At 37.8% G+C, this 25,808-nt stretch overlaps 1 protein-coding gene across 4 annotated transcripts in view; it reads left to right on the forward strand.

Moving 5' to 3' along the window:
- Positions 1–25,808, forward strand: part of HGF (hepatocyte growth factor) — a 77,370-nt gene that overhangs the window by 10,656 nt on the left and 40,906 nt on the right. For 2 of the 4 annotated variants that reach the window (XM_062209781.1, XM_062209611.1), the window contains exons 3-7: positions 58–170; positions 1,597–1,711; positions 6,625–6,767; positions 12,918–13,038; positions 14,879–14,997. In XM_062209781.1, coding sequence (XP_062065765.1) covers positions 58–170; positions 1,597–1,711; positions 6,625–6,767; positions 12,918–13,038; positions 14,879–14,997 — 611 coding nt within the window. The remainder of the gene's footprint in view (positions 1–57; positions 171–1,596; positions 1,712–6,624; positions 6,768–12,917; positions 13,039–14,878; positions 14,998–25,808) is intronic. The other 2 variants (XM_062209699.1, XM_062209866.1) reach the window with 2 other exon arrangements.

Consider the following 25,808-nt stretch of genomic DNA (forward strand, 5'->3'; position numbering starts at 1 on the left):
AAACCACATGCTCATTGTTTAAAAGCTGTATAATCATTCAGATTTTTTTTCTTTCAGGGCCTTTGTTTTTGATAAAACAAAAAAACGATGCCTCTGGTTTCCTTTCAATAGCATGTCCAGTGGAGTGAAAAAAGAGTTTGGTCATGAATTTGACCTCTATGAAAACAAAGGTAACTGACCTCCCTCTAAATAATGCATTAGGAAACAAAGTACAAAATACATATAGTAATTTCCTGCCACAGTATACTTCCCAACTGGTTTTTCTGTTATATGCTGTATGTGTTATGAAGTCATTTCATCGGTTAAGACAGGTGAAGCTGGATTTTAGACTGAAGAGAGGACTTCCTATACTTTCCATAATCTAGAGGCCCTCTCCCCCTTAGTGATTTTCTAGGTGTTTCTCCTAGAGCTGGGATTCTCCATGTTAATTGTAAAGTATCCTTTCTAAGTGATCAGTTCAAAGTACTCCATGGCAAGTTTTGAACTTATTATAGTATTTTATGTTTTAATAAACTCTAGATAATCAAAGTGATAGTGATGATTACTGATAACATAAAAATGGAAATTTTGGAAAACAGAGTAATTAATATACTGTAAAAAATCTTTAGAAGAGGACTTGAGGCCACATTATTTGTTATTTTCGTATATTTTGGTGGTCTGCAATTGTATTGAAAAGCATTTATTTTGTTTGAAAGTATAATTATATAAATGAAATAACTGTGTATTGTTAACTATGAGTTCTACAGATTCTCTTATCACACTAATAATTATTATGGATTACACTTGTGAAAATAGCACTTATTTCTATGTTTCTTCAAAAATTCATCCTGGGCCCCATAAATTTGGGTATTGGATACTATATACAGGTGCTTCCATGTCAATAGTATACATTTTTAAATAAAATAAAAAATTAACTTATGATAGAAAATGAAGTAATCTCCTTATACCCCAAGAATTTGCAGTTCTTACACATAGTTAATGATCTAATACAAGAACATTCTTACTTCAGTCTTTCTTCTCGGTTGCTAGCAACTGCATTTGCCATTATTTGATAGGAATATGCAGCTTGTTACTAAAAGTTGTATAAATCGTGATAGCAGCAGCAGTAGCAAAAGTATGGAAAACAGTCACCCAGTGTAGTCATCTTTTATAAGCGTGGTGATACACAAAAAGCCACATGGTTTGCTGAGATAAAGAAGGGCCGTTAATTCATTTTATTATCTTAAGAAAATTTCTGAATTCTATATAGGTTTAAAAATCACTTAGTTTTTGTTTCTAATTTTTTCTTAAAACTGTATATTTGAATAAATCACAAATGTCTGGCCAGGACAGAGATTAATCTCTGTATATACTCACAAAATTAAAAATTCTCACTCATCGGCCTGTTCATTTGTTTTGGATTGTTCTGGAATGTGCCACTCAGAAAATTCTAGCAGAAGCTTTAGGCAGTATATTTCAATGTTAGTTGAAATTGTTTAGATGTTCCTTAACTTGTAAGTACAAGCTTGAAATGGATTTTATTGTATTTTTTCTTCTTCCATGCATATAGCCTATGCTTCACATAGTTATGACATTTTCCTCTACTTTCTTTGCTAGACTACATTAGGAACTGCATCATTGGTAAAGGAGGCAGCTATAAGGGAACAGTGTCTATTACTAAGAGTGGCATCAAGTGTCAGCCCTGGAATTCCATGATACCACATGAACACAGGTAAGAATAGTGTGAAGAGAAGTCTCACATGAGGTCTTCGGGATAATTCTACAGTTCTGTACTAGCTTGCTCAACTTTATTGCCTCATATTAGGCTGAAGATTATGTGAACTCATGATGGGAATCTAGAAAAAGATGAATACATTTACCATTAATGTATGCCCCAATATAGTCTTACCTCAGTGCTTTAGTGTGTTGGTCACGGTGTTTATGAAAACATAATGAGTATTTCATTCTTTCCCATTTACCCTTGGAGAAAGTGCAGCCTTATGCACACGGGCAGGTGGACTGTGCCAAAGTGGAGGTGGGTGAGATTCTGGCCTCAGTGAGAGCTGAGTGTTCTTCCCCTTCAGTGGATTCCGAGCTTGACTGTGCATTAAAATCACCTACTGCTCACCTTTGAGGAAGCCTGTCTCCCAGGTGGCAACGTGGGTTAGTTATAGCCAAAAATCTCCAGGGGAAGTAAGGCACCAGCACTTCATAAACTCCCCAAAGTACAGCCCACATTGAGAACCATGGCTCAAAGCTTGGATCAACCTGCTTCCCTATTTCACCTGTTGTCCAAAGACTCCAGAAAACTTCTTCCATAGAAGCTAAGTTTCTTGTCTGAAGAGGATGGTTGTGTTCATTATAACAGATGGATTCTATTTAAAGACCAGTAAACATAGTATCTATCTGTTCATTAGACTGTGAGTTCTCATCCTGATAGGAAAAAAAAAAAAACAAAACAGACATATCTAATGCCTGCCGAATGCCAAATATAGCCTCAGATTTCAGGACTTACTTCACAAATAATTGCAAGAACAACTAAAGTTCTTTAAAACAGCTCTCCTCTGGTTGGTGAACTCCATTGAAAGATTTTTGTTAACCACGCGCCAAGTGCCTTGCTGAGCAGTTGACTTGGTTTATTTTATTTCATCCTCAGGAGAACCACATAGTGGGTAGTTTTGTTAGTTCTATTTTATATACATGGTGAAAGGAAAGCACAAAGAACCTTGTAAATTTTCAGGTTCATAGACAACTAGTAAGTGGTTTCCCTAGAATGGAAGCCCAGCCAATACTACTCTATAACATGTGCTTTTAAGAATCCCAGGGCACGAAACACTTGGCCTATCCATACAACACATGCTGTGTCTTCTTTTAGTCATGGGGGTGATGACTCTGCCTTGATGAATTCACTTTTTATTCTATTCCACTCTTTTGGCATCATTTTTGTAAGCTGACTTTATTTTAGTAAATAGAAATGAGTGAATTGACTGAAAAATAAAGAGAAAGATTTCAAGGCTTCACACTGGGATCAGAACATGTGATCCCAGCATAATTAACACCAGCTAGTAAGTGTCCAAGATGAACAGCCCTATAGTGTTCAAATAATAGAAAACAATAATTTCCCCAAATTACTTACAACTACACAGGAACACCTCTGAAATGTAGTATTATCTTCACATTACAAACTATGTAATTGGGTTTGTTCTCTTAAGGGTTTGCAAGATGTTGCTCCTTGCATGGTAAACAAAACATCTTATTTAAACAGATAGATCTAAGTTTCCATGAACAAAAGAATAGCATTTGAAATCAATCCTACCTAGTTCAGGAGACTGCACTGGACTGACCTAGTAGAGGTCTGATTTCAACCCAAGTTCTCCATGATTGTGATTCTCTGCTAGAGGAGTAGATGTGAAATAGATCTGTCTGGGAACTGGCTTCCAAGTCTGATCAGCTACTTTTACCAATGACTATTTCCTAGTGATACAGATGTTTACAGTCCAGAGGATCTTTTCTGTCCATCAAATCCTCTCTTGTGTCCAGTAAGACCAACACTTAATTTTCAGCAATTAGCAGCCTATTGGAATATCTGAATGATAGCTTGACACTTTTACATTAAGTGTTAACTCATGATTAATTTTATGCGAAAGAGAAAAAGAAATATGCCTCTGTCTGGAGGAGGGATTTATTGTTGACTCCCTAAATGGAAAAATTTGACAAGTGACTTAATAGGAAGATGATGATAGATGGTGAAATTAGTATTGAAGCTTAATCAGAAGAGCAGGTGACCTGATATCTACATCTTTATCCTTCATTAGCCACCCAGTATTCATAAATGAAGCAGATGATGGAACGGTTCAAGTTTCCTTTGAACATAGTCTATATTAAAAGAAAAGAAAGGGAGGCTAGCACCCAGAGGACGTAGTTTATATTTCACAGTATATTTGGGTATAACCCAATTTTAAATATTTCTTCACTTATCTATCTTAAAGCCTGCTAGCAGCAAGGACAAAGAGCTAAAAATAGTCTTATGCAAATAAAAGCATATTACAGAGCTACTATCTGGCTCAAGGCTTATGTGTAATAGGTTCTCATAAGCATTTGTCGAATGAACACAGCTAATTGAACAGAGCAGGGCCATCCTCTGGCCAAGCATGGGATGCTACATATTGGCAGCCTAAACATGTTGTTAATTTGAGTAAAAGGTCAAAGACATGAGGTCTTCAAAAAGCTCATGGAAATTTCTTGCTTTATCAAAAGAGTATGTATGGTGTATCCAACAGACTTTGAAGTAAACTCATATACCAATGAAGAGAAGAGATGATGCAGATGACCCTTTAATATGCATCCTGAAGAATTGGTTAAAAGTTACAGACAGAAGCACATCTCTTCATTTTATTAACTTTGGTGGGGGCACTCTTTCTGGCTGTTTCTCAGTTTGATTTCCACTTTGTCTCTTTTCCTTCCCACCTGAATGTTTCATACTAACTAATTGACTGATTCATTCACTGCTTCTTCCCAGCTTCTCTTTGGCTTTACAAATCTGCTGGAAAGGTATATGTGTGTGTGCATTGCTTTCCATGTGTGTATGGAATGAAAACTCCTCTCTAAAACATTCAATACTGAGCATGTGTCTATTGAACTTGTGATAAACTTGGAGAAATCTTGTTCAGTCTATAAATCGTATTAAGTGAAGACATTGAAACACTCAGAGAGTTAATAAACTGTCTAAGGACCAGTGTCATATATTAAGTCGGCTGCTGTATATGGAGCAATAATGTTGGCTTTGTGATTAATAATAGCTTATTCTTTGTGCTGTACCAAGATTTTTCATAAAAGAGTTACAATAGAATTTTCTGATGAGAATTTAAGTTCTGCTGTACTTTATGAAAATATATAAAACAAAACTAAATTTTGATTCTATCAGGAAAAAAAGTGTTTTCATATAGATTCACCATGAAAAGTGAAGTGTCAAAAATGAAAGAAAATAAAGTTGAAGCAATGTAACAATTAAAAGCTATGCTAAAATACTCTGGAACAATGGCACTGAAGCTAAGACAAAGCACAAATGACTCTATTTTTGAAAACAAATTACTGTTATGAACTGTGAAATGATAATAAGGTTTAATTGCATCATAATTTTTGTCATGTAGCCTAATGTCTTATTTTCATTTTCCATATTGAAATGATAGTGAAATAAGAATATAGACTTATTATCTGAATGCACTTTGGAGTCACTAATGTTTATACTATTTAATTGGTTCTTTAAAAAGGTTTATTTAATAAAAAGTCTTTTAGAGTAGGCTAGTTCTTTTTGACAGATAGTTTATATTTTCTAAGGACTTGATTATGGTGAACATTCATGTCCAAATGAAAAAATTTTATTGGAAAATATTGCTGGATACCAATGCATGTCTGTGTTCATTCTATGGCAAAATATTTTTTTTAAAAAAAGGTAACTTCTTAACTAGAAGTTGTATTGGGTAGGGAAGACATTTCATTCATTCATATTTACTTACAGATGGAAAACCTTGGTTTTTATTTAGTTAAGTACCCTCTAGAAGTCAGAGATCAGTAAAAGTAGAAATAAAGCTTTGTAGCAAAAAACAAACTGAATATTGAAAATATGACTGTATTTGCAAAAAACAAAGTTTACTAGTATTATCTATAGATGCATATTAATTATTATGTTATTTTGTATGAAGTCTAAAAGACAAAGTTACTATTATTGAGTCCACTATAAAATACTTTAGCTTTTCTGATGTGTTAGAATACTTTATGCTAGTGACAACATAGTAATAGATATTGCAGTTACTGCACCCTATCACTGGGAGAACCAAGCCCAGTCACAGCCGACTTTTCAAGATTTTTGAAGAGAATAGACAGTTAGGACAGAGTAGACTGCAACATGAAGTGTACCCAACAAGAAGTAGAATTTGTTAAGTGTCAGTATTTACGCTGTCATCTCTCTGAACTTCTCAAAACAACTATATAAGTTACAAAGTTTTCAGTTATGGTTATACTCAGTGTGCAGGTAAGCAAATAGGCTCATAGAGGTTGAATTTTTAGCTGGGATCGTCTCATAAGAGAAAGAGCTGAAGTTTGAGTTCTGGTTTAATTAGATTCTCGATCCATTTTTTATGTTAGTTCATAAGTTTGTTTCTCAATTGTGTAGGGGGTTGGATATGGGTAGAGGAGAAAAGGGAGTATTTTTCAAAAGTAAAACAATAAACAAACAATAAAGATCTCAGACAAGGAGTAATAATAATAGTGATGTTTCAAAGTCCCTTGCAATATCCTCAGGTCTCTGCTAAGTGACCTTGATCCAATTATTTGCTTCCTTTGAGTGGAGTTTTAACTGAATATTAAACAACGTGAGTTCAGTTCTGATGTGTTCAAGTATTAGCAAATCAGAGAGTAGTCATTCCTAGCTTGATGTTGAACATAGAACTGCACAGTGAGGTGAAGGGTATCAAAATTCAAATATTTTAAGAGTGGGCGAAATGGCAAAGTCCAACTATAGGAAGGCATATGGGATAAAGAGTTTCTGTACTTTCAAAACAAATATACCTACTCATTAGTAAAATGAATAGGCCCCACATAAAGTTGCATGCTCTTATACTGTAATGATTATCATTTTAAAACTAGCTTTTTGCCTTCGAGCTATCGCGGTAAAGACCTACAGGAAAACTACTGTCGAAATCCTCGTGGGGAAGAAGGGGGACCGTGGTGTTTCACAAGCAATCCAGAGGTACGCTACGAAGTCTGTGACATTCCTCAATGTTCAGAAGGTAAATGAACCTGAATGCCACGTGGGGCACTCTATTCCCCCTCTGTGTAGAACTGTAACTCCCATTAAAGGTGAACAGAAACAAATCAATCACCCTATATGTGTTGTTTATTCCAGTGCAACTATCAATCGTGATTTGAGCCTTTTTACCCAATGTTTTGAAAACCATCTGATGATCACCAGATGAAAGCAAAGTGAGGGAGATAGTTGTCAGTCTGAATTCCAGCATAGCCTGAGACCTGCATCTGGGGTGGGTGGGAGAGTGGGCTTGCTTACCACCTGTCCTTATTAGCAAGGCCAGTCTTATCCTTCCAATACCTGGTTCTGCTCCAAACTGCTCTGAAGTGGGGTTGGCAAGGGTACATGAATCCAGAAGACAATATAAGCTCGACATCCCCAGGTGTGTTTTGGTGGAAATGGGGATAGAACTGCTTGACACATGGACTGGACATGCCATTCAGAGTAGTATCTGAAGAGACCAAGTAGAGGATCCCAGCCATCTTGAATGCAGAAACCCTAAGTCCACCTCTGTACCTCCTCCCCAGCATAAGGGCATTGTCCACTGAATGACTGGCAAGATGCAAGAGTGACCATTGGGGCAGTCTATGTGGTTTTTATTTTTCTTAGTTATCTAGCTACCAAAAAGCTAGGTTTTCCAGTTCCATCAGAAACTAAAACTCCAAAAATTCAAATGAAGCATGGATTTGCATTATATTAGAAGTTGATTAGGATTTTGAGATTACTTTGGGTTTGGGGAGGGGCTGCTTGAATGCCATGCATTTTTATAGTAAGAGATCTTACTGTGTGTTAATCAAATATTTTTTGAAGTATTTTCTTCATGAATATTCATTTAATACTAGATTGATATTTATTACATACAAAGTAAAGGCCATTGTCATCTAATTGTCACAGAGAAGGTGGATTTGTTTTCTGCTGTTGGTTAATTTAAAGTCATTGACTTCATGTGCTAGAGCCAGTTCCATTTCTGTTTGTAAATTCTTACTTTCCATTCCATATCATATTCTGTTCCTTATAACTTCTTCATTGTTTTCTTTTCTTTTAAAAATAATAAACTTATCTGTGATAACGTCATGAACAAGTCTGTTTTGTATGAATAAATCTGTAATTAATATTTGTCTTAAATATGCACATTAAAAAAGTCCTTACTATTAGAGGGATCTGCATCACCACAGCTTTCTGAAATTGAAAATCATTGGCAACAAATATATTTATTGGTTTTGTTTGACCTGGAGAATTGTTTTCAAATGCAGGTAACCTGGTTATATTTTAAAGATCTTAGCATTTTATTTTATTTTCTTAGTCTTTATGGGAAGGTGATTTTTCAATCCCTGGTTTCTAAGAAGAGACTTTATCAAAATACACAAATGTAGATCTGGGACACCAGGTGGTTTTGAATGAGCCACATGCTAAATAAGAAGTAATGGCATCAATTGTATTTTCTGGTTTTTTGTTATGATGCAACTCTCATCCTCTCACAGTTCCAGGTCTACATATCCTAAGCAAAGGGCATTGCTCCTTAGTACTAATGGCTCATGATGCTCTTGGCCACTGTGGCACTAAATGTTGCAGATTTGCAGTTTCTGGAAACAATTAGAGGTCTGACGAGAGTAGAACAACCTTCCCATGGGAAAATGGAATCAACACCTGCCCCGTAGGCTAAACTTGTTTTTAGTGACTGTGACTTGAATTGTGATATTTTAAAATCCAGATAAAATGAACAAAGTTTTATTCGATGAAGAGGTTCCAAATCAGCATTGTCAGTACATTAGTGGAGAAAACATTATTTTTAAAACAGATAATGCAAAATGTACAAAATAAAGTGCATATGATATCCATTTCTACTAAAATACATGAGAGGTAGAAACCTCAAAATCTAATGTAGTTAAACAGTATAATGATTGGCCCATTTTCAGCTGTGAATATCAATTTATTGAATAGCAAACTCCAAATGCTACATTGTTATGGATGACTTAACAATTATCAAGTATTCTATATATTTAAACTTAGACAAGAAAAATACCTGTGGCCAACTTTTTGTGCTGTTCTTTGGAAAAGGACGTAAAGAGCAGTATATATGTTTTTACATTTTTGCTACTACATTAAGTGCTTGTCTAAATAGTCATCTGAAATTTGTCTAATATTTTAGATCCTAAAGGTATCTGATAGCCAATCATTAATATTGTTTTTTTTTAAATTTAAACCTGAAATACAGCAATCATTCCAAATGATTACCACTGATCTTTTATCATATTTAGAAACTTTCAGTTGCATAGGGGAATGAATTCAAATGATACATTGTATAACATGGTACCTGTAGTCATAATATATTGAAATATACTAAGAATTGATATTAAGTTCTCACCCCAAATGACTATGGGTATTATATTTATTATATACCAATTAGCTAAATTTGGTCAATATATAATTTATCAAATATGTCATGCTAGTTACAATTTTTTACCTGCTTATTTCTTTGAAAAGAATCCTACATAATTATGTAAAGAATAAATGAATAATTAATTCAAAATTACAGAAAGTTAATTTTATATAATATCCAATTTTTGCTTTAGCATTTGCTTGGCATTTAAGGTAAATAACTTATTAGTCATTGGAGCAGATGCCAATTATAATGATTGTCAAATATTCATTTTCATTAAACCATCATCATTATTGTTAGATATCTTACACTTAAAAATCCCAACAATTTCAAAAGTTTAAGTATAGAGTCTAGAGAAAAAATTTTGAAAACAAAGATTTAAATAAAACTGTTTTTAGAAATGTGGGTTTGTGAGATTATTTATATTTTAAGAATTCATTTGCTAAAGAAATCATCTGCATGGATTTTTCCAAGATATCCTTTATGGGAGTAAAATCAACACTGATTAATAGTAGATTCAGATACTTAAAATAGTTGTTTTACTCTTTAAATCCACATTGCTTGTGGGTTCATGACTGAGCAAAGGGAACACAAATTTTGAGTTTTTTTTGCTAATTATTATGGTGAGAAATTATAAAATTTCTTGTTCTTATAGTGCGATTTAGGTATAGTTTTTGTAGTGGTCTTCTATTGTTTAGGCCAGAGCTATACTTAGAAAATAGACTGCATTTATGAACAGAAGCTATTATTTAGTTTGAGTCCATGTGATGTGGAACAGTGCTTTATTTCTCGTTACTGCTATTATGTTGGAAGCACTTGTCAGAATGGTTAAATGGTGCATTGGCAATGATAGAGCCAAAGGGTGATCTTCACACCCCTTTCCCTGTTACACAGTTCAACTGTACTTGTTTCCTTGAGTAGATGGACTAGGTTCCCACTTGGACGGCTTGACGCTGAGCTGAGAACATGTAGATGTTTCTTAGAATTCCACAAGCTTGAAAAGTTAAAATGGGGTCCAAATTAGGCTTTCTGGAGTGTTTATAACTAACCTGATGGTTTGGCTCATGAGTAGAAGAACAAACTTTTCATTTATTTCCCTTGGAAAAGTGGACCAATCTAGTGGGTTTTCCCTTGGCCTTCTGCTCCCCCTCCTCCAATAAGAGGACGTTTAACAGCAGGACAACTTGCTGTTGCAAACAAGAGGCAAAAATAATGATGGCAATGCTGGAAGGGGCAGGGATATCGAATCCTAGCATTATTGCATTCAGTCTGTTCAAGTCTGGCCAGTTAGAATGTGTAGGAAGTAAGGCAAAATATGGAGGTCAAAAAGGCAATGTGTGATAGTGGAAAGAACACTAGACTATGGGTCACAAGCTCATGCTCCAGACACAGGTTTGACATTCTGTTTTAGGTAAGTTCCTTAGAACATCTTTTAGCCTCATTTTCCTCATAGCACCAATCAAGGATATCTTATATGTTAAAAGTGTGAAATCAATTATATAGATAGATAGATAGAAACCTATAATGTATTTTGCATCTTGGTTGTTTCACAGGATATTTTGAATTCCACTCCAGTAACTTTCTTAGCCTTCCAACAGCTAGCATTATTCTTGCTAACTGTTTTTTGGTTATTTTTTATATTGTTAGGCCAACAAATCTTTCTCTCTGCACTTTACTAGAAATTTAACATCCTAATTCATGTTTCTGAGCCATTTTATTTTTTCTTTTTATACCTTTCCAATTGTCATCCATCCTTCAAAGGCTGGATAAAATCCAATCTTTCTTAAACAAAAAAAGCATCATTATCACCAAACACTGAGAACTTTTAGTGTGGAGCATATTATCTACAAATTTGGTTCTCAGAGTGAGGTACAGGCACCAGCAATTTTGCCATCCCCTGGCAGCTTTCTATTAGTTAATGCCTCAGCCTACATTAGCTGAATCAGAATTTTCCCTTTCACAAGATCCGAAGGTGATTTTTATGCACATTAATGTTGTGGAAACATTGATCAAACACTCATTCTGGAAAGGAGTCATCCAACAGAGTCATCTGCTTCATTTGTGTAACTACTTTTCCTTAAGGATATTACAATCTACAAGTTCAGAAAAAAATGTCCTATACTAATGCCAATAGTACTGTTTCTCAGAAAATAATTTTATTTGCTTTCATTAGAAAGAAATATACTATTATAAACTGTTGAAGGAAAGATAACAGATATATTCTGATTCCTGAGTATTATGCAAGAGTAGACATTGCACATATGAGTGCTTATGTTTAATGTGTGACTATAGAATTCTATTTTACTGTTTCATTCAATGCGAAAGAGCAAACAACAATGGTAGTGCCCTATCATTTTCTTTAAAGATATCAAATCTTGCATTCTTTTAAGAAAGGAAACTAAATAAATCTGTACCCCATTCAAATGCAGTAAAAGCTGTAATGTGATGATGCATAACCTGTGTTGAACATTTCAATGTGGAGAAGATCTTGGTTGACCTGAACACCTTTATCAATATGCTCCTGGAGGCCTCTCATTTATAGCTCAGGTGCATATTGTTTGTCGTCTGGAAAAATTCAAGTATCAAATGAAGGGCAGCTGAATTGGCCCCTTGTCTTACTTAGTTCACGAATTGACCTACATGAAAGGAAGTAGATGGATCAAGTCAAGTGGTCATGCATTTCAGAAAATTAATAGTCAAGGCCTTATTTGATTATAAAAATCAAAAAATTCAAAAATGATGATTCTGAGATTACATTCAAAATTACTACACATACTTACTAGGCTGGATCCTAATGGGCAAAATGAAACACTGATATCTTCCCCCACTTTTACTAAAGTTAAATGATCAGTAATCACAAGATACAAATTACGTGTTGGGGAAATTTGCCGGATTTGTAGGAAAGCCAAGCAATGATTTATTCCACAGGATGCACGCTATGCTACAAATCAACCTATCCATTTGAGAAGTCTCATTTTCAGCTAGTTGAGGTGTTGCAGAGTTTTCGATGTGACATAAGAAGCCAGCCAGAACAATTAATTGACCTTCTAGAATCATCAGTGAGATCCTGCATAATTAGATCAGCTTATAAATTTTAAAAAGAATGAGTACGAAGAGTTCAATAGTAGGTCATTTTCTAAGCTAGATAAAAGCATGAGTCTGCCCAGCTATTCAACATGGATGTTTGCTAGCAGGAAGGAGTTGTGAATTCTTTTTTTAAAAATATCTGCATTCTTTGAATTGTACCAGAATTCCATCTGAACCTGGTCTAAAACCAGTCAGTTACTGATTATGCCATAAACTGTCAGAGTATACAGGTGCCCAATGTACATTGTGGAAATCCTGTTTTTGTGTTTGGAGTGGAGAGAGCAACACTATTGTGCTGACAGTACACACACTGAGACCCTTACATTTTAGAGCAGTAATAGAAAAATCCCCAGGGTCTATATTTCCAATTTCTACATAACTTTTTGCACAGTTATTAAAAGTTAAATGGACAGCATCCTGACACTCAGGTCAATTGGTCTGATAAAAGTTACGAAAATCTCACTTAAGCCTTGCAAAGGGTTCTGCACGGTGTATTTTATGCCACTGGTGATGGACATTAAACTCTACTTTAAAGAGATAAGGATGTGTGTAGGGTTCTGAAATCTACTTTGAAAAACAGGTGATTTACTGTTATTTAAAAGGGACAGTGGTGTTCTTGATTTTGCTGTCACAAACAATTAACGTGCCCTACTTTAATTTTATTAGTTGAATGTATGACCTGCAATGGGGAAAGTTATCGAGGCCCCATGGATCACACAGAATCAGGCAAGATTTGTCAGCGCTGGGACCATCAGACACCACACCGGCACAAATTCTTGCCCGAAAGGTAAAAGCACGGAATCATGCTTCCCACAATTTTTTCCACAAGCTGTCATTTTGCTCCATGACAAGCAGTCATGAACATTCTCTTTCTATGACATTCTCCTGGTGGGGCTTGGGCCTAAGATTCAGAACTCCCTGATTGCTCAGGGTTCTTCTGACTGAGGTGTTGGAGTCAGGGTACATGGAGGAAAGTCTTAGGGCTAAGAGATTTATAACAGGTGCATGAGCACACAGGCCATGCTTTCAATGGGCCTTGGCTGAGGAGATTAAGGGTTCCTAAGATCAGGGTGGTCCTGAACTTGGGACCATTGCTGAGGTGCAGAGTGGAAGCACTAAGAGAGGCTCCCTCTTTCCTGCCAGTAACATCACTAAGATGGCCAATTCAGTAATGGTCATTTTGACAGGCCTGTGTTGTGGGAGGAGGCACCATAGCTAAGTGCAGACTGGTCTCCTTGTGCAGAGCTGCTTCAGAGACTCAGGTACTCTGGACTCACATAGGTAACACCACGATCTAGGTCATGTTCATAGAGAGGGAATGAAAAGTGGAGCAAAAATTCCACACTTGCTTTCTCCTGGGGCATTATTTTTAGTGCTTTCTTTATTTGAAAGGTAGAGTGGCTGAGAGAGAGGGAGAGATGGAAAGTGAGGGAGAGAGAGAGAACTTCCAACCTCAGGTTCACTCCTCAAACGCCCATAACAGCTGGGCTGAGCCAAGAATTCTATCTGTTCTCCCAATTGGGTGACAGAAATCCAAGTTCCTAGGCTATGATCTGCTGCCCACCCAGGTGCCCTAGCAGGAAGTTGGATAAGAAGTGGAGGTGGATCTCAACCTCTGGAACTCTGGTAGGAGGTACACACATCCCCCGCGGTACCTTAACCTACCATACCACCATACCCTCCCTTAACAGGTGTATTTTGAAGGTGCCAATATGGATGGCCAGTATGGTGAAGTTAAGCAGTTAAGTCTGTCTTCTTTCCCAGGAATAGATTTTGAGCTCAAATAGTTCCCCAAACCAAGGATGTCTACTGTTTATTTCATATAAAACTTTTAAATTGAAAAAAAAAGGAAATTCCCAGAAATCCATTTATTTTTCTGATAAAAGATAAAAACCATGATGAATTACAGAGGAGACTCCTTCCCCATCCTTTTTTGGAAATTGCTGGAAGTTGTATTTTCTTTCTCTTCCCCCTCCTCTATTGCTTTCTGTTAGTTGTTGCTCTTTTAAGTGAAATTAAAACTCACTCTGGTGTATCTTTTAAGAGCATTTTTTTTCTTACCAGAGAGAAGAGAAGGGATATGGTAGCAATTAGTATCAAGTCACTAATTCCAGACTAGATTTAAAGGGAGGTGGGCTGGGCTGGGGAGAAGGAGTTGGGCTCCTTGCACTGGTGGAGGTGAGGGCATGACCTAGAAGGTTCTGTTTCCCACATTGGGCTATCATTAGTAACAGAGCTATTGAAACCCCACTTGCAGTGTGAACTTAAAGCCTGCCCTAGTGGAGGGCCTGTTTTCTTAATGAGCATTCTACAGGGGGTCATGTTTATGTCATCTGTCCTTCACTGGGGCTCTGTGAGAAGGGGACTCGGTTTGGGACCTCCGTTGGTAGACAAGTACCAAATGGACCTAGCTTAGCAAAGGGGATGGCAGTCTGCACTTTGGGAAAAGTGTCAATTAGTCCATTTAGTAGTCAATGATTAGCAGTCCTTACAAGGCAAGACAGAAGAAATGTCCTTCTGTCCTAGCTAGTGGTATCCAAACTAAGAGGGGAGTTGTTTTGCAAGCTGAGGGCTGGGTGGTGACTCCAGGCAGATTTACGTGACACTTTTCTTGGTGTGGTTTGCAGATATCCCGACAAGGGCTTTGATGATAATTATTGCCGCAATCCTGATGGCAAGCCGAGGCCATGGTGCTATACTCTTGACCCTGACACCCCCTGGGAGTACTGTGCAATTAAAATGTGTGGTAAGTTAGGGTCAAATTTATTGCTTCCTTTTCCTTTCATGGACTGGATCTAAGCAGGCGATTATTAGTGAGGCAGGTTAACAACTATTTGACTCGATGCTTTCACGTGTGCAGGTTTTAATGTTTCTAAAATGGGTTACGTCATCCTACCTCATCTTTTGCATTTTTCAGAGAGCCGTTATTTTGCAAGAGGTAAAAACACAAGTTCACACATAGATGGAAGATGTTTATGCCTTGTGAGAAAGTCCTAAATGTTCACATGCTATCAAGAAAATAAGAAAAGTTCTCAGATGAAGAGAAAGCCCAGGGCAGGTGTGCAGCATCACAAAGTCAGTAGGACAGCAGAAGCTAGCACCTTGCTTCTTACCCTTCAGTCCTGCGTCCTTGCCACCTGTCTTCTTTGGGCACTTCAGCATGAGCTGGCTGTGAACTCCTCTGGTGATTGACAGAGGCTGCAGTTGAGAATAGTTAAGTCCAATAGGAGCTGCACATGGATGTCTTCAGTCTGCTGTAGCTGGTCCCTAGGCCCCTGGCTGTCCTTGCACCTAGCCTGTATGATGATCCATCCTGTGTTTTTAATCAGTCTCTACTATTCTTTTCTTTTCCTTTTTTAAAAAGATTTATTTATTTATTTTTTAAAGTCAGAGTTACACAGAGAGAAGGAGAGGCAGAGAGAGAAAGAGAGAGAGAGAGAGAGAGAGGTCTTCCATTCGCTAGTTCACGCCCCAGTTGGCCACAATGGCCGGAGCTGTATTGATCCAAAGCAAGGAGCCAGGAGCTTCTGGGTCTCCAATGGGGATGCAGGGACCCAAAGACTTGGGCCATCTTCCATTGCTTTCCCAGGCCATAGCAGAGAGCTGGATCGGAAGTGGAGCAGCCGGGACTTGAACTGGTCCCCTTATGGGATGCTGGCACTGCCCTTATGGGATGCTGCCACAGAGCCAGCCCCTTCTATAAGGTGGGCCTTATCTAGCTCTGCTAAATTTATGCCGAAAAACTTTTTTTTTCTTGTGATATCCCTTGAAGTCCAGACGCAGGGTCCTCTCCTCCATGGTTAACTGATACATTTTTGCTTTTCTCTGAAATTGTGTGAGGAGACTTCATGGAAGTTTAAAAAGTTCATGGAAAATTGAATTAAAACATGTTAATTTTGATGTTTATTTTGATGTTTGAAGTCCATGTAGAGTTTTTTCATCATATGCATTTCCATGAACTTTCTAAAGACCCCTCTGTAGACCTGTTTTTGTTTCTTTGAATTCAAGTCTCCTTTTTTTACAACTGGATTCTAAAGTGCTTTCAGATCAATAGATTTCATAAATACTTTAAAGTGTCACGCTGTTATAAGTTAGCTTGATAACATAAAGGTTTGCATTTATATACAGAGACATAAAATAAATCAACTGCCTAAGGTCGGGCACCGGCACCCAGGGTAATGTGCATAGTTATGAGGACATGGATAGGTATTTGCATCTTTCCCCATAGCAGCATGATGACAATATTCTTCTAGACAAACCTGATTCAGTGATTTTCCCACTGTACCCATGCCAAGGTCAATGTCGCTCCACTGTGACTTGCTAATAAAAGGAAATGTTGTGGACACCTGTTGTAGAGCCCATAGAAAGGGGATGTGCCAAGCATATGTGGACTCACTTTAGGGTCTAGAAGCTTCTCAGAGGGAAACGTAGTGTTCCCAGGAAATGCAATCACCTGCTTTATCTTTGAAAATAAAACAAAGATCCTGTGACAGTGTTCCATCTGTATAGATTGGGCTAGTTCCACTCATTGATTTGTTTAATCTTCTTAATCTTTCCTTCATCCTAGACCAGTTAAGGACAATAAACCAACTGTTCCCCTTCTGTTGTTTTGTGTTTTAGGTGATCCTATAAGTCTTGTCTCTGCAATAAGACCAGTGTCAACACACATGCGTGCACACACACTCACCTGCAAATTCACCCTTTGACTGGCATGCACACACTAAGACACCCAAGTGTTGCCCTCCTCAGTTCAAAAACAATATTTAGGATATTTAAAAAAATATATTAGGAGAGAAGACAGATAGAATTAATATGATGCTTCCTAAATATTAAAGTCTTCTTTTTATTTTTTGTGAAAAGAGGAACTGACCAATGATGAAATTGACATGCAATAAATCTAATGGCTTTCTTAGAGAGTAGTGCTTATCAAATATTAATTCTAAGAAAATTATCATAGAATTTGTCAACCAAACTTACAATATTAAGATTCAAATAATCTCCTGAGCTTTGGGAATAGTTTAGAAATACTTTATTAGAGGATGATATTTTAGTTTAAGAATATGTGTACCTATGATAATGGTATAAAAATAGAAATAAAGTGATGATTGTTTTATTGAAGTGAATGAAGTACAACTGGTACTCTGGAAACCTTAGATAATCTTTTCTGAATGTTTTTTCAAATGTTTATGCTGATATATAGCAAAACTTGAAGTGCAAAACCAGGAAACTTGGTGGTGGTTTCCATTGTATCTTGGTTTACTATTGAAAGATAACATATTGCCAAAGATGTTTTATTGTCTCATAGCTTCTGTGGGCCTTGGGTCTGATGTGACTCAAGTGAGTTCCTTGCTTTGGGTCTCACAAGTTCATGATTAAGGTGCCCACCAGTCTTGCCATCTCATCTAAGACTTAGCATCCTAGTTTAAGTTCAATATCAGTTTCTTGTGGTTGTGGCTGAGATCTCCAGCTTTAAGAAGCTGCCCACCATTCTCTGAAATATGACCCAGCCCACAGTCTGGCAGTTTCCTTCTTTATAGTGGTAGCACAGTTTTTTTTTCCCTACTTGCTTGCACTGGTTGTAACAGATAATTGATGATTACTTTATATTTCTATCATTAAATTCTTGGGTCAACTTTCTGGTTCTATCAAGCTAGGTAAACTCATCCTTGATTTTTAATGTGTTTAAATAAAAGATTAGAGTTGATGATTGTGTCACCCTGTTGATGGTTGAATGAAGGTGGTTAAATTCTGATTTGATCACATGATACCTGTATTAGAAAATCATAATTGCCACAACTTATCCAACACCTAGAGAGAGGCATTATCTATCTCGTATTGATAGTGCTTATTTCAGTTGTAAAACGTGGCTGTGATTAGGCCAGGTGTGAAGACATGTGTGCTCACAGCAGCTCTGCAATATTGAAGATGTGGTGGGTGAGTTTACGTGGGTATGGAGTAACAACAGAGAAATTAAAGAGGATGAGAAAAGCTCAGTTGATATGAGGCAGATCAAGCAGGAAACGAGAAGAGCTCATCCGGTTGCCATGAATGGAAATCGAAACAGGAGAAGTGGTCCTATCTCCTTTAGGATTGAGAGTAGTGATCTCCAAACTGCTGTCCAGGAAACCCAGGGACATACGAAGATTCTCCGAAGGTTCTGTGGGCACGGACAGCTAAAAGGGCTTGAACTCCCAGCTCCTTTGCTTCCTTATGGATTCTTCTCCAAAGTGCTCTGTCTGAAGTGAAAGGGCTCCTCAGCAATCAAGCGAGTTCAATATCCTGAAGTTCTTTTTCTTTACTGCCTTTTCCCACTGTACTGAACTCTTATTCCTCCTGGATTTTGTGATAGTGCATTGCTCTGGGGACATTAAAATTGGTGATATTTGAAAATACTTTAAAAATGTTGCTTACTGCGAACGACTAATAATTGCATAGCTATGCAGAATATATACTTATACAAACACATGTGTGAATTTGCGTGTATGTATGTCTCTGTGCATTTAGTATATTGTGCATTCATTTCTCAAATCCTGTGGCCATAGGAAATTTAAAGAATTTAACTTCAACATATGAAAGTCTTTCAGAGAAATATGATGAGGTGAGGCAGAACAGACTCTCCAACATAAAAGACAAGCCAATAAGAAATGAAATCCTGTGAGTCAAGGCAATAGACAGGTGAGAAAATCAAGATGAGGAAGAATAGAACAATATTAAAAAGGTAGAATGCAGTGCAGGGGGCTGGTGTTGTGGCACAGTGGGGTTAAGCTACCACTTGGGACACCTGCATCAGAATACCAGTTTGAGTTTTAACTGCTCCACTTCCCATCTATCTCCCTGCTAATGGGCCTGGAAAAGCAGTAGATGATAGGCCAAGTCTTGGGCCCTTGCCACCCACAGACCAGATGGAGTTCCTGGCTCCTGGCTTTGGCTTGGTCCAGTCCTGGCTGTTGAAGTTATTTGGGGAGTGAGTCAGCAGGTGGAAGATTCTGTCTGTCTTTTTCTTCCTCTCTCTGTTGCTCTGTCCTTTTATTAATTATTTTAGAAGAGAATGCATAGTTCATGTAATGACAAATTGGATACAGTGGGAAATGGAGCAAGGACAGAGAAATGGCTAAAATATTGCCCAACTTGTTTAGGAGATGAAGCATATGTAAGCATGGTATTAACTGAGAAGAGAGAGTAAGTTTAGTTCCACTCAGAGTGAGATGCATGTGGTTGGCTTCTGTGCTCACAGCAAATCTAAATTCAGTCTTCTGAATAAGGTCATGGAACATCCCCAGTGAATAGTAATGGCAGAACCTGAGCCTAAGTCAATGCCTCCAAGCTTGAGGAGAACACCAAGAGGGTTGTTGGCCCCTTCTCATGGCATTCATTCAATAAGTACTTTCTGAAAAGCCTTTATTTGTCAAACCCTTTCCTACGTTTTGGGAGACAGAAGGGAACACATCAGACCAAGGCTTACGGGAGAATTGAATTTTTAGAGCTTTAGCACAAGTGAGTAAGCAAAAGCAGAAGCTGTGTTGGTATTGGGATATTACACCTTTCAGAGCCAAGATTTGAGCGCTACTGTCAGTTCCTCGTTTGCTGAATGAACGATAAATTTGTCCCTGTCATCTGGCATCTAAGCTTCCATGTTACAATCAGCGTATCTATCCAAGGGAAGGAGGAATGTCTCTTGTTGTCTGATGGATGTGTGTCAGGGCGCCCTGGGACAGGCCTTCCTCACCTCCCTTCACCCCGTCTTCCTCAGAAGAAGTATCTGCCCAAATGTCAGCAGCCCACAAATATTTCAGCTATGTGACTCTTAACAGAGTTCTGGGCATAGGGGATTTTAAAACATTGCAAATATATAACAAGACTGAAAATCCCATCGAGTGCCTGAATGAAGCATGGAGTTTCTTAGATTTGCCCCTGAAGTAAGTTCATATTCTGAATAACAGTTTGTTCTATCTGTTCGTTCACTGCTTCTCAGAGAAATAAAAAATTGGTTGATACTAATTGTGTTTCTCTGAAGTGAACTTCAATGGGTCCTCGGTATTTGAAAAATTGCCTGGTGATTGATGTCCCTTGGTACATCTCATTAATTAGTTACACCAGTTCACAAACTATACCTTTATACTATCTATTGTTATTGGAAAGTCCAAGTTATTTATGTGGTTATAAGAATTAATACTCTACTAGAAATAAAAGCAGTCTTCAAAAGTTGATTAATGCATTAAAAATTAAAATTATATACTCATTGGATGTTAATAGATATATCCTGAATGAAAAAGTCTATATTTTTCAGAAAAATAGGGAAATCATTGGCATTGTAGTCAAATATCTTTAATGTCACCTCAATAGAAAACAGTAAGTTTTTTTTTTCATATTTCCTTCTGCCTTCAATATTTTGATATATCACATATCACAAATCATCTGGAAACTCCAGTTTGAAGTACAAGTGTGTGTGTGTGTGCATGTGTGTGCACTTACATGAAATTTTAAATTATTATTTTAACTGTATGGGATACACAGTGATAATTGCATACATATAATCAATGTTGAAGGTCAAATAGGTTAGTCAGCATTTCTATCATTTTAAATATAAAATTTTTTGATGAAGACTTAATAACTGTACATACTTATGGTATATGGTAATGTGATATTTCAGTAAGTTGAATTGTACTGATTGAACAGAATAATTAATGTTTCCCCCTTTCCTTGTCATTGCTTTGTTTGGAATTTTTGAGCTACTCTTTTATTTGTTCATAAAATATGTATTGGGTTATTGTGAATGTCATCACCTCATCATGCTATGGAACACCAACACTTACTCCTATCCAACCGTGTTTTAGCATCCATAAGTCAATACACTTCTGTTTCTCTCCTCCCCTATCCTGCCCAACCTCTCATAATCAGTACTCTGCTTTCAAATCAGTTGTATTTTTAGCCTTCACACAGGAGAGAGAATATGTGGTAATTGTCTTTCTTACTCTAACTTATTGAACTTATATAATGGCTTTCAGTTCAACCATTTTGCTGCAAATGAAAGGATATTCTTTTTAGTGGCTGAGTTATATTTTACTGTGCATTGATACCAAATATTCTTTATCCACTCATCTGTTGATGTTTATAAGGGTTTATTCAGTATCCTGGCTATTGTGAATAGTGCAGAAATAAATATGATGGTGCAACTATCTCTTTGATACACAGATTTAATTTTCTGTAGATATGTATATACCCAGAAATGGATCATGTGGTAGGTCTATTTTTAGATTCCTGAGACATCTCCATTCAGTTTCCCATAACGGTTGCACCTTTTCTTTGCATCCTGGCCAGCATTTGTTGTTTCCTACCTTTTTGATAATAGCTAATTGAACTGAAAATATGATACCTTTTCATGTTTTTGATGTGCATTTCCATCATGGCCCTTAATAGTGATACTTCAACATTATCACAGAGAGTTTTGTTGTCCTGGACCCTAAAAAGCATCTTGGAAAACTTAGGTGCCCCTGGATTCTTTGAGAAAAATGTTTACTACTATGTAAGAAAAATAAAGTTAATGTGGCTCCCTTAGTGTACACTAATTGGGATGGACTTTTACAAGCTGTCTGCTTTGATTGTTCCCAGCCTCTTACTATCTGCAACTTACGCTGGTGGAGACCTCTTCTGTCACTATCTTTTTCTCTGATTTTCTTTGACAATATTATAGGATGGTCTATTCTATCCATAATAGGTCCTAATATTTACCCAGATTAAGATCCCAAAGCCTAGAATAATTCTAGACATAGAGAGCTCTCTTCTGTTTTTCACATGGATCCGTCACCAAGTCCTGTCATTTTTGTCATCTATATAACTTCTCAAACATAGACATTTCACTCCATCCTGGTCTCATTCATCCAAGATGGCATGATTTGCATGATAAATGTTTGGCCTTCTGAGTGGCATTGCACCTCTATCCATTGTTTTCTGCTCTAACCCCCTCTTTATAAGGCAAAGAAAATGATGTTCTTAAAAATGAGGTTGTGTCATTTCTCATCTGGGCACTCCACCACCCTTCCTCCACCACACACTTGTACAACTCCTACACACACCAATTAAAAACTCTCCAATGATTTCCTTTCATCCCAGGATAAAAACAAAACCAAACCATCCTCCATTCCCTCTAACCTCATGCATGACTACCTACCACATTTCTCTTTGCTCTCTTGCTCTCTGTTTGAGCCACAGTGGTTTTCTTCTTATACTGCCTAACTTCCATGTCCTTGTTGTGCTGCCTTTACTCACTGGTCCTTCTGCTTTGAATAATTTCCTCTTCCTTTTTCACCTAGTTGACAGCTACTTGTTCAAATTTTAACTCTGTTGTCATTGCTTCCACTATCAATTCTGTATTTGACCTCCCTGATTTGGTCAAATCCCATATTATATTTCTTATTACATATTCATAACACCATTCTCCTCTCCTTCCAGGTACTTCTCAGTGTCTTGGTCTTGTATTTATTTTCTATTTTTAAATTTTATTTTATTTTATTTTTTTGACAGGCAGAGTTAGACAAAGAGAGAGAGAGAGAGAGAGAGAGAGAGAGAGAGAGAGAGAGAAAGGTCTTCCTTCCGTTGGTTCACCCCCCAAATGGCTGCTACGGCCAATGCGCTGAGCCGATCCAAAGCCAGGAGCCAGGTGCTTCTCCTGATATCCCATACGGGTGCAGGGCCCAAGGACTTGGGCCATCCTCCACTGCACTCCCGGGCCACAGCAGAGAGCTGGACTGGAAGAGGAGCAACTGGGACAGAACCGGCACCCCAACTGGGACTAGAACCCGGGGTACCAGCGCCTCATGTGGAGGATTAGCCTAGTGAGCTGTGGTGCTGGCTGTATTTATTTTTGAAATTGTTTAGATAATAACTCTTGTTATGTGAATTTGCAAGCTCAAACAAAGCAAGGGCCATGTCTGTTTTTTTTTTTTCTCTCCTTGTGATCAATACACTATCTTGCCCATTACTAGAGATCAGCAAATATTTGCTGAAGTAATGAGTGTTACCTTCCTAGAAGCTGGTAGTTTATCCTTTTTCTTTCTCAGTCTCCTGGTGTTTCTTTTGTTTTTCTCAATTTTCACGTAAAAACTTGATTTTCTCACATATTATCAACCAGGAAGATTTTGCTACATACCTTTCCCCCAGCTCATCCTCAGGTTTCATTTCTCTCCTGAGCTGGTAATGTTCATTTGTTCCTTCTGGTCTGGTCTTGATGAGTTTCCTCTTACCAGCAAAATGGGCCAGTCTTAATTTTATCTTTATTTTCTCCTCTTCCTTCTCTTTATTATTTTTTTGAATTTCCAGTATCATTTTTTTATTTTTTAATTTTTTAAAAAGATTGTTTATTTATTTGAAAGTCGGAGTTACACAGAGAGAGAAGGAGAAGCAGAGAGAGAGAGATAGGTCTTCCATCTGCTGGTTCACTCCCCAGTTGGCTGCAATGGCCGGAGCTGTGCCAATCTGAAGCCAGAAGCCAGGAGCTTCTTCTGGGTCTTCCCAGGCGGGTACAGGGGTCCAAGGGCTTAGGCCATCTTCTACTGCTTTCCCTGGTTATAGCAGCTGGTCCAGGATCATTTTCAAAGTATGACCTAGAAAGATCTTTGGTAGCTAAGATTTCTACTCAGTATACTGCTGTGGACTGAATTTCATTCCTACCAAATTCTTAGTTTGAAGCCCTAATCCCTAATGTGATTATATGTTGACATAGGGATTTTAAGATGTAATTCATACTAAGTGAGTTAATAAGGATGCATCCTAATCCTACAGAATTGTTGGCATTAGAAGAAAATGAGATCTCTTTGTCTTTTAGCATAGGAAGAAAGTGGCCATCTGCAAGCCAGGATCAGGGCTCTCGTTGGGAAGCTAATTGGCCTGCAACAAGGTCCTGGGTTTCCCAGCCTCAAGAACTGTGAGAAATAAATTATGAGGTTGAGCCACCAAGCCTATGATATTTTGTTATGGCAGAATGAACAGACTGTCTAGGTATGCTGCCATTGGTAACAACTGCAAAGTATGCTTCTTCTTAGTAACCAACGAACGTTGACATCTTTTTAAGAGAATGTACTCATCTTTCAAAATTCACTGTGTTTGTGCATTGGGAAATAATTTTAACAAATTATTTTCTTTGTCAAAGAAAGTTGATTGTCTCATTGAATCTTATTGATTCATCCAAGGCCAGAATAGAGATTCATAGAAATAACATGTTATTGTATTCCGAGTCAGGCAAAAACAATGCTATCGATCCCCTTTCTTAAGGGAATAATTTTGTAGTTGGAGGTCTTTTCTAAATCATCTTCTAAGGAATAGGACTTTGGAATTAAAGGTTTTTCATGAAAGTCGTGTCTCCTGAGCATTGTGTACCAGAAGAGGCTTGGATCAAGTCCAGGGAAAAGTTTCAGATACAAATCCTGGCTGCACATGGAAAGCAAACGTGCAAGCAATTTGAGGTCTGTACTTTGGAGGTCTTCACTACTTTCCCATGTCAAGTTTAAAACAAGAAGCTCTTTATGATGAGCCTGATCCTGCCCTTTGTGGCCAAAGAGCACAAGCACGGATGATGGGAGAGTGGCTTCATACACTGTTCTCAACCTCCAGGGACCATTATAAAAAATCCTATTTCAGTTGCTCTTCGGTAGCTGGGAATAAGAAATAGTGGGTTGGGGTTGAACTACTCCAAGGGGCGATCAGGTAGTTGTCCACTGGCTGGTGAAGCAACTTGCTCTTAGCACAGGAAGATGATCAGCAATAGCTGGCCCTCACCAGGAAATCTAGATTTTTCTTCTGTAAGGGTGTTGGCAAGGGTAGGGGAGAGAATGATGAGTGTAAGATTCACTTATCATCCATGCTTGTGGCTCTTCATAATCAACAGGTGCTCTGGTGCTCTCTGGGTGGTATTCTCAGACCCTCATAGGGGTCATGTGGCCCCCTGAGAAGGCTCTGGCCAGCTCTTCACAGCAAACAGTTGATCTCATGTGTCATTACTGATCTTATCCCACTGATGTTCATCTCTTGGGGGTGGGGAGCAGGCTGTTTGTCTTAAGAACTAGGTGACAGTCAGTTCTAGTTCTTGCTCTCTGCCCAGACTTGAGACTCCCTTCCGAACATGACAGCATCAGAACCCAGCACAGCCCCAAAAGCAAAGTGAAAATCATGTTCCAAGAGGCACGTACTGCATCTGATCATGGCTTCATAGGACAGAGAAAGAATTCAACAGTAAATGTTGCTGTCCCTGAAAGCATTTCCAAACTGAAAACTTTGTGTCTGTCATCAAAGGAAAGCATTCCTTCACTCCTAGGCCATTGAGGATTCCATTAAGTGTCTTTGCATCTGCTTCCAAAGCGTGGCTACCACTGACACGCCTGGCAAAACATTTGATTCGTGAGGAATGCTCAGAAGAGTTCCTGGTATTTTCCGTATGATTTTGGTAGACATACTTGCAAAAATATTTGTGTATGTGGGATGCTGTTTTTTAAAAGCATGTTGCTTTGTCTAAACTTGATCAACTTCAGCTGATCTTTGGGGATGTTCCTGTGGTGGTTGTTTGAC

Source organism: Lepus europaeus, chromosome 1, assembly GCF_033115175.1.
Source record: "Lepus europaeus isolate LE1 chromosome 1, mLepTim1.pri, whole genome shotgun sequence".
Taxonomy (NCBI): domain Eukaryota; kingdom Metazoa; phylum Chordata; class Mammalia; order Lagomorpha; family Leporidae; genus Lepus; species Lepus europaeus.